Genomic DNA, 8,936 nt, shown 5'->3' on the forward strand with positions numbered 1-8,936 from the left:
TAAAAAATTCAGAGGTCTCATGTATATAATTAAAATGGATGAACTAGCAAGCACTGTGTTTGAAATAGCTTAATACAGTGCTACTTTTCATAGTAGAACTATACCTTAACCTTTTCTAAACACAGACTTTGTTGAATGTAATACAGTTCCTGAAACAGGAGTGACTATTTTATACAGTTGTTCAAATATAACCCCCCAAATGTGCAGCCTTGGATGAAAAGTCCTTCTGGGAATACATGACTAATGGGATTTGTTGCAGAAGTATCAGTATTAATGGCCTCTAAGCAAATTATCTATGCCTTTTTTTCTGTATTCCGTATGTGGAGACCAGCTTCACAGCTAGAAAAGTTCCTGTATAAAAAACTAAGTTTGAAGATTTTTACTGTATGCTGTTCACTGCTGCCATCCTATGCCACTTAATATATTGCAGTCTTTTCAGAAAGCTGTTGATTGTACTTTAGAATCCAACTTTCTTAAAATTATAGCGTTGTTGTCATATGACCTTTGAAGAATAATCTGTAGGTAATAGCGCTAAAGCCTGCGGTGTCGAAGTTGAAGATGTGTAATTGAATATTGTACTGATTGCGTAGATGAACTAAGATGTTTGTTTAAAGAAATACCAGCTGCATTAGTAGTTGATATCAGGAGTGACTTAGAAGACTAAGTGAAGCTTAATTGTTTTAATGTGCTGTTATGATATTGAAATAAGTCTTTCCCCTTACCAAAAAAATTATGAACGTAATCTTTATGCCTGCTGAGGTAATAACCTTGGTATATGATTACAAATGGTATTTGCTTAGTGTTTGACAATACAAGAATAAGTATATGTCATGCAAAGATCTCTAGTGCATGCTCACTTGCTCTGTCTCTCTCAAAATATGGGAGTTTCTTTCTGGCAGCAAGCCAAGAAGTTCCTAGTGCAAACCCACAAAGTTTTTACTTAAGTCTTTTCTTTATAACATCTTCACTATCACAGAGTTTCATGTTACAGCAGCCACTCTGAAATACTATTCCAGGTACTCCTATATAAGATGATAAACTATCCTGCAATAAAGAGCATTCTAAAGGAAAGTGACCCTTTATATTGGACTAGTTAAACTAGGAAGTTTCCTTTGGCTTAACTCTAGTGATTGCATTAGTTGTGTTATTTTATTGGACAGAATGGTAGGTTCAGTTTTCCTCCAGAAACAGATAAACAGGAAAACAGACCAGATATAATCTATATTATTTGGACCGCACATCTACCGCATGTCTTGTAATTTAGTTTTTTCTTTTCTTTTTAGATATCTGAATACCGTTAATGTGGAAAGACTCTGATCACTTCAACAATAAAGAAAGTATGTAAGAATTTAGTCGTTTTTTTCTTTTCAAATATATGCAAGCAATGTTTGTCAAAAGGTTATACAGGGCATGTACCTTAGACTTGTGTTTTCAGTCATTCTTTTGCAGGAATCGTTCAGAAGCGTATTCAGAAGCATATATCATCTTGTTTTTAATTGCACTACCACTATCAACTTCCTTACCATGAAGTTGATAGTGGTAGCAGTTTGAGAGTCGTTATGACTAGTTGTATTCGGTGGAACTGTTGTCACTGTGGAAGGACTCCTGTGGAGAAGCATAGATGTAATTGAATTGAATGAGGCTCTAACTGCTGTAGATGGAGGTTAGAGGGACTCTAGAATGAGAGATACAAACTCCAGAGGAATAAATAGAAAAGTGCCATTAGTAATTGAACTAATAGCAGAGAAACTTCTTGTTAAACATATTATAGTATCTTTTGCCTGCATCTGAAAGAGACTTTACAGGGAGATCTCTTAGCAGAGAGAAATTAAAATGAAAGTTCTGTCTGGTACCAAGTGGATTATTGGAAAGTCTTGAAATACATGCACTTTGCTCTGTCGTGGAAATTAACCCTAAATCTGTTCTAGCTGTCACCTGGCATGGATTTCACTATGATTTTTGGGCAGGTCAGAGGGGTAAGCATGGCAAAATACTCCAATCCTATATGTAATGTATTCATAATACAATGTAATATTTGGTAATTAGATATTTTACTTTTAAATATTGAAGGCTAGTGAGCACAATTACTTTTTTACCAAAGGTTTTGAAAGTATTAGCAAACATAGATGGTTACAAAAAGAAACACTTGAGCAGAGGTTGAAATTAATTTTTCCCAATGCAAATGTTGCTCTATTGATGCAGCAGCTTTGGTAGTTTGCCTTCTGTAACACTCTGGAATGTATAACTTATGATTACTTGAATTTTATGATGCCATGTTAAAAGAGTCAAGTGAAATTTCAGTGAAACTCATTTTAGCTTTTGTTTGCCAGAAACATTTCACATTGTGATATGTAATATCTCTGCTTAAACATTTCTCTTGTTGTTCCTAGGATCACAGCGCTATGCAATTTTTTGCTTATTCAAAATGGGAGCTGAGGTTTTTGATACAGATGTGGCTATTATGGATAAAGCAGTAACTGATATCTGTTTTGAAAATGTAACCATGTTGAGAGTATCAGTTTTTGAATGATGAAGATGTTAGTTTGTGTTATGAACGAAGCCCTGGTAGGATGTGCACATGGGCTCCAATCTAATGTCCTTTAAGTTTAATCGAAGTCCTTGTGTTGATTTCAGTGAGTACTGGGTCCTTTTTTTCCCCAGATTTCTTGAGTATATAATGACTCCTTTTTTTAACTAGGTCACTTGACATATGTGTCTTTTCCTTTGTGTCATTTTGGAGTGTTTTGTAATTTAAAACACAGGGCGGTTAAGAAGAGGGAGTCAGATTTAATGCCTGAAAACTGAAAGTAATTTGCAGAGCAACAGTTAAATGATGAACGTTGATTCCAACAATAGATCAGGATCCCATAATTCATCTGCCTCATGGCACTCTAGATTATCTTCCTCATTTTACCTTTTGATACATTTTTTTGTGATCCATAGTCCCTCAGGCTTAAGGGAACTGGGCAGAAAACTGTTCGATATCTGTTAAAGGTGACCTGCAAAAGAGGGGAAAATTTAAGTTTGAATCCTTTTCAGCCTCTTTATAATGTATAAATAAGGCCTGAGAAGCACTTATCCACATTTTCTGCTTGTTTAGGTATTAAAAATTTGGCTTATGTCTTTTCTAGAAGATTCTTGTAAAAACAAATTCAAGACCTAGTGAACTGGGCAGCCAAAAGGGGAAGGGATTTCTAAAATGACTTAAAAACATCTTTGCCACCTGTTCAAATGAATATACAGAATAAAGATTGAATTCCACCTCTTAAATGACATGAGAACAGATTATACAGATCCCTGATAAGTCCTGTAGCAAAGCTAGAGACCTGGCTGATTTGTCAAGGGCTCAAGATTTTATAAAAATACTTGTCTTCTTTATAAAGCATATGACCTTGTCTCAGGACACTCCTGTGCCCTGCTCCTAGTGAGTTATGAACTTAAGGGGGGAGGTGTGTCGCAGGGCACTGAAGTGCTCTGCTCCTAGGAAAAGGTACAGGTGCTGGTTGCCGGGGCAACCGTAGTTTGGTCAGCTGACCAGAAGGGGGCAGGGCCTGGCCTATATAAACAGCCCAGGCTGAGGCCAAGCAGGCAGTTCCCCACTAACATCCAAGGGAGAAGGAGCTCTGCTAGAGTAGGCAGCCTAGAGAAGCTTGATGGCCTGAGCAGCTTCGGCTCGGGGATACTGGGAAGAGAAAGCCCTGGAAGGGATTTGATTGATGACTAGCCAGGTGGCTTAGAGGTTTACATTTAGCTAGGAGGCTTAGTTTGAGTTGTAGCCGATTGGCTCATGTTATTATATGTTGTTGGTTGTTGTTAGGGTTGGAGGAGGCATCATAGGGGCTCCACAGTGGTGTGGGGACCCCGGTGCCAGAGGGGGCACAGCTTTTAGGGGTGCACTGTCCCCAGCCCTCAGAAGGGGGCACAGTGCATTGGGGGACCAGGTAAGGTCGAGGCCGCCTGAGTCCCATAGGAGATGTAGACCCGAGGAGGGGATTTAGGGGCCAGGCACGGCTACGGCCACCTGAGCCCCAAGCGCAGACAAAGGCCCTAGTGCGGGCGGAGCCCCAGGAGGGTGCACAGGCGCGGAGCCCCAGGGAGGGCGCACAGGCGTGGAGCCCCAGGGAGGGCACTTGTTTAAGACCCAAGAGGGGAATTTGGGGGCCAGGCACGGCTATGGCCACCTGAGTCCCAATTGTGAGACAGGGCCCCAGGGCAGGCAGGATCATGAGGGAAGGCCCCAGTCACGAGAAGGCCCCAGTGCGGGCACGGCCACGGACAACGCAGGCATCTGAGAGAAAAGAGAAGCCAGGAAGCGCTCGTGGGGGCGCAGGCAAGACGGCCGCGAGAGAGGCCAGGGAGCGTCTGTGGGGAGTGCGGGCAACTGCAAGGAAAGGCCAGAGAGCGTCCGTGAGGGTGCAGGCCAGGGAGAAAGAGGCCACAGAACCTGTGAGGGCCTGGGCCAGGGGAAGACGAGCCCAGGGAACCCGTGAAGAGCCAGGGGTGCCCACGGGGGGCACAGGTAGGATTTTGACAAGACAACATCCAGTACATCTGCGAGGCTTGGGGCGTGGTATCAGGGGTGGTAGGAGCCACATGTTGCCCTTAAGGCGTGAGTGCACAGAGTTACCGTAGGTGGGTGTCGCAGTGCACTCAGGTGCCCTGCGCCTGAGAGCGGAGACTGCTCTGGGGAGACACCTAGTGGCAGAAAGTGGGAGGCTCAGCTGCCAGTCACCAGGGCTGCACAGGTGCTGGTTGCCGGGGCAACTGGTAAAACCAGCTGACCAGGAAGGGGCAGGGCTTATCCCTTCTTAAGCCCAGGTAGGAGGCCAGGAGGGCAGTCCCTCTCCAGCAGCTATGGGAGTAGGGACTCAGCTCGGATAGACAGAGGGGAGGACTCTGGCAGTGAGCACATCCCCCGGTCACTGCTGAGGTTGGGGAGCCCTCCTTCCCCCCCGCTCCCTCACTCTAGTAGGGAGTAGATTTTTTTTTGACTGGACGGTCTAGTTTTTATGTTGTAGCCCAGGGGCTTTATGTTTACTGTTTTGACCAGAGGACCGGGTGAGGCTGTAGGGGTTGGAGGAGGCCTCATAGGGGCTCCACAGCGGTGTGGGGACCCCGGTGCCAGAGAAGGCACCGCATCTAGGGGTGTACTGACCCCAGAGCCCTAAGAAGGGGGCACAGTGCATTGGAGGGCCAGGTAAGGCCAAGGCCGCCTGAGCGGTTTAGAAATTGTAGACCCAAGGAGGGGATTTAAGGGCCAGGCATGGCTACGGCCACCTGAGCCCCAATTCTGAGGAGCACCAGAGTGGGCACCGACGAGAAGCCCAGAGGGTGTTTGCATTAAGCCCCAGGGAGGGCGCACTGGAATAGAAGCCCCAGGGAGGGGATTTGGAGGCCAGGCACGGCTGCGGCCACCTGAGCCCATATTGTGAGGCTAGGCTGCAGTGTGGGCAGGGAGCAAGGAGAAAGGCCCCCGTGTGGGCCACGAGAGTGGGACGAGCCCAGGGAGTGCCCGCAAGGGTGCGGGCAACTGAGAGACTGAGAGAGAAGGGGGGCAGCGAGGAGCCCCGAGAGAGAAGGGGGCAGCGAGGAGCCCTGAGAGAGGGGGCAGCGAGGAGCCCCAGGGGAGGGGGCAGCAAGGAGCTGCAGAGCGAGCGAGAGAGGGGGCAGTGAGGAGCCCCGGGAGTAAAGAGGAGGGCCAGAACATAACAAGGCCCAGGTCAAACCACATCAACTCCATCTGCGAGGCTTGAGCTGCGGTGTAGGGGCGGAAAAGGAGCCGCAGGTAGTGCCCCCTGTCACCGGGGCAGAGAAAAATGGGCAGCCTCCCACTGATTACAACCATCTTCTAATCAAGTAAGATCAAGGTGTGGCAGGCGAGCAAGCAGGCGGTTGGCCCATTACAGGAAGGTGGAGCCACTCCCAGAAAGGCTCTGATATTGATACTCCTCTTACAGTGGGGCACAGAGTTGAATACGTCAGGGGTACTGTGTGAAGGAGGATAAAAGGCAGCCTCCCTTAATACTCTTAACATCAAAGACGTGGTGGGTGAGAACGAGGATGCATGGACACCAACTTGGCACGGTAGGGGGCCCTAGGAGAGATCACAGCTGCTACTAGGACCCCTCCCCATGGCAGACTTATTTATAAAATGATGTTATCTTCATTTCAAACCAACTTCTTAGTTGAGCAATGATTGACAAACAACTTGAAATACTTTTCCAATCCATTCAACTGCTGTTGCTACAGATAAAGCTAGACTGGAGAACACTAGGTTGTTGGAGAATTAATTCAGAATCACTGTTCATGTGTAAAAATCTAGGATGTCTTAAACCAATGAATTCATTTTGCTATATCTATTTTTATTTTTACTGATTATTCAATTCACTTTCTATTGTCGCGGGCATCTCCCCAGATGAATGGCCAGGCCGCACCGAATTGGCAGAATGCTAGGCCATAACACAAGCCTCTGGACGGGTGACCCCTGTCACGCTCACGAGGCAGGGAAGTCAACCGCATCGAACTGCCATCGAAGCAGGAAGGAAATTACAACATAACTGGCTAAGCAGAAAACAGTGAGGGGACTGCAGTGAGGAAGGGGCTACTGACGAGTGAACAGAATGCTGGTAAGAAGGTAACACAATTGGCCAGTAAAAATAAGTGAAAAAGAGTAAGGGTATAAAAGGGTAGAGCCACGAGGCCCTGACGGGGGAAGTTTGAACCGTAACTTCAAGCGTCAAACAGCCCGCAGACTGATCACCCGCAGGGTCACCCCACCCCCCGAGCACTGCCTCGGGTCATTCTTGAGGCCTCTGCGAACAGACTAATGTTCCCAGCCATGAAGCTGCTCCTTTTGTTTGCTGTAGTGGTAAGCATGCATGTAAGACTGTAGCCATTTATATTTGTATTTGTCTGTCTTTCCTGTTAGAGACATGAGCTGTTGACCAAGTCTTGGTCTAGAGTCTTGGCTAGCCACACCAAGGTCGTCCGCGATCTTGAAAGCAAGGGGTCTTGATCTGAACCCCGTGACTCAACGGACGTAATTTCCCATTTAGCTGTTTGTAGTTATTTTGATTGATTATGTTTTGATTGTTAAATGACCTTTTAAGAAATATGAGCCATTGACCAGGTCTGAGACTAGGGCCTGGCCAGCCACACCAGAACCACTCGTGGTTTTGAAAGCAAGGGGCCTTGACCCAAACCTCATGACCCAATGGACATCGCTCCTCAGCTTTGATTGTTTGATTATTGTATGTTGTCATAGATTAGTATTATATAGGAAATCTTTTGCTTGAGTTGTCAATATTTTATAGGTTAAAGCCAAATAAATATTGCATATTAATCATAAACTGTGTCCTCATTGGTGTCTAGCCCACCGACCTAGCCACAACTGGGCATTTTCAACCTAGTGTGACATCCATCAACATAGACTCTACATAGCTATCACATATAATGCTATTTTTTTTATTTAAAACTGTCTAATGAATAACAATGATAATGTTGCTTTTTTTAGCATTTGGAGTATTTTCTCTTTATGCCTTAGATACAGGGTTGGCAAAATATGGTCTTCAGGCCAGATCCAACCCTCCAACTGATTGCATCCAGCCTGTGGGCGAGTTGCTACCATGGGGTCTGGTCTGGGGGTGGCCAGAGGCTCTGGCTGCCATGTGGTGTCAGATGGGCAGGATGGCTTCTGCTCAGTGCTGATACGGCAGCATCAGCTGTGGACCTGGGTAGATACCTCAATCCCCACCTGCCTGGCATGTCTACAGGTGACGGTGGTACCTACCTGGGGCTGCTTCTGCTGCTTTGGGTGGGTAGTGGTATGAGCTGTGGATGGGGCTGGCAAGTTCTGGATGGGGATTGGGATTGGGATGTGCAATAGCTCTGAGTAGGAGGGGGTGGGGGAGAGGGTAAGGGAAGGAGAGAGATGGAGGATCAAGGCATGCTACATCTTTCGGGAGGTGGGGAGAGAGAGAGAGGATCAGGGTATGCTACCTCTGGTGGGGGGAAGAGAGGATTAGGGTGTGCTATAGCTCTGGGAAGGGAGGGAGGAGGAAAGAGAATGGAGATGGGGCATGCTATAGTTTCAAGGAGATGGGGACAGAGGGAGAGAAAAAAAAATGGAGCTTCTACAGCTCTGGGAGGGAGGGAGGGATGGGGAAGCAGAGAGAGAGATGTGGCCCTCAAAGACACCAAAACTGATTGAGTGTCCTTCCAGCCAAACTAATTGCCCACCACTGCCCTAGAATCTAATCTCAGGAGTTTCAGCAGTGGAAAATTAAAGCTGAACATTTGTAATGTGCCTCTAACAAAAAAAACCAAACTTGACATTGGATTAATCAAGTGTATTTGCCATTAAAGCCAGTGGACTCAAAATCAGGGAAATTGCTATTTGCCTCAGCCATAATGTCCATACCATTTTGTGGGCTTTAACCCAACCATGAAACCATGAAACATGAAACATACATGTTCTGCAACAAACTACCTATTAAATCCACATGAAACCTTTTCTGTAGCACTTATTTAATTCTTTACAACCTTGCATACAAACTTATGCTTCAAAAAGATCAAGTGCTTATTCTTTATTAATGTACCTGTGGTGGTATTTGTACCTGAAATCTGAGGTCACACTTGAAGTTTTGATGTTTCACCTTGAGGACAGAAGCAATTAATGAGTGCTGTTTGGGAAGTGACACAGGGTAAGGTATGGGCTGTGGATGCCATGAGTGACAAGTGGTGCTTGCAGTTGAGGAGGCAGTGTTTCTCTAGTAGCACAATGAGGAAAACATGATCTAATGCCTTTAAAACAGTTTAAATTAATTTGAGACTATGACCACCATATATGTATTGTATAATTATTGTACAGCATCACTACAGGGCATATTTAAGTTTGTTTCATAGATTTCATAGATGTTAGGGCTGGAAGGGACCTT

At 45.6% G+C, this 8,936-nt stretch overlaps 1 protein-coding gene across 1 annotated transcript in view; it reads left to right on the forward strand.

Moving 5' to 3' along the window:
* RTKN2 (rhotekin 2) overlaps window positions 1-8,936 on the forward strand; it is a 72,843-nt gene that overhangs the window by 23,324 nt on the left and 40,583 nt on the right. Inside the window, 1 exon segment of the mRNA XM_019507741.1 lies at window positions 2,391-2,497. Coding sequence (XP_019363286.1) covers window positions 2,391-2,497 — 107 coding nt within the window.

Source organism: Gavialis gangeticus, unplaced genomic scaffold (genome assembly GCF_001723915.1).
Source record: "Gavialis gangeticus isolate Ggan-Ray unplaced genomic scaffold, GavGan_comp1, whole genome shotgun sequence".
NCBI classification, from domain to species: domain Eukaryota; kingdom Metazoa; phylum Chordata; order Crocodylia; family Gavialidae; genus Gavialis; species Gavialis gangeticus.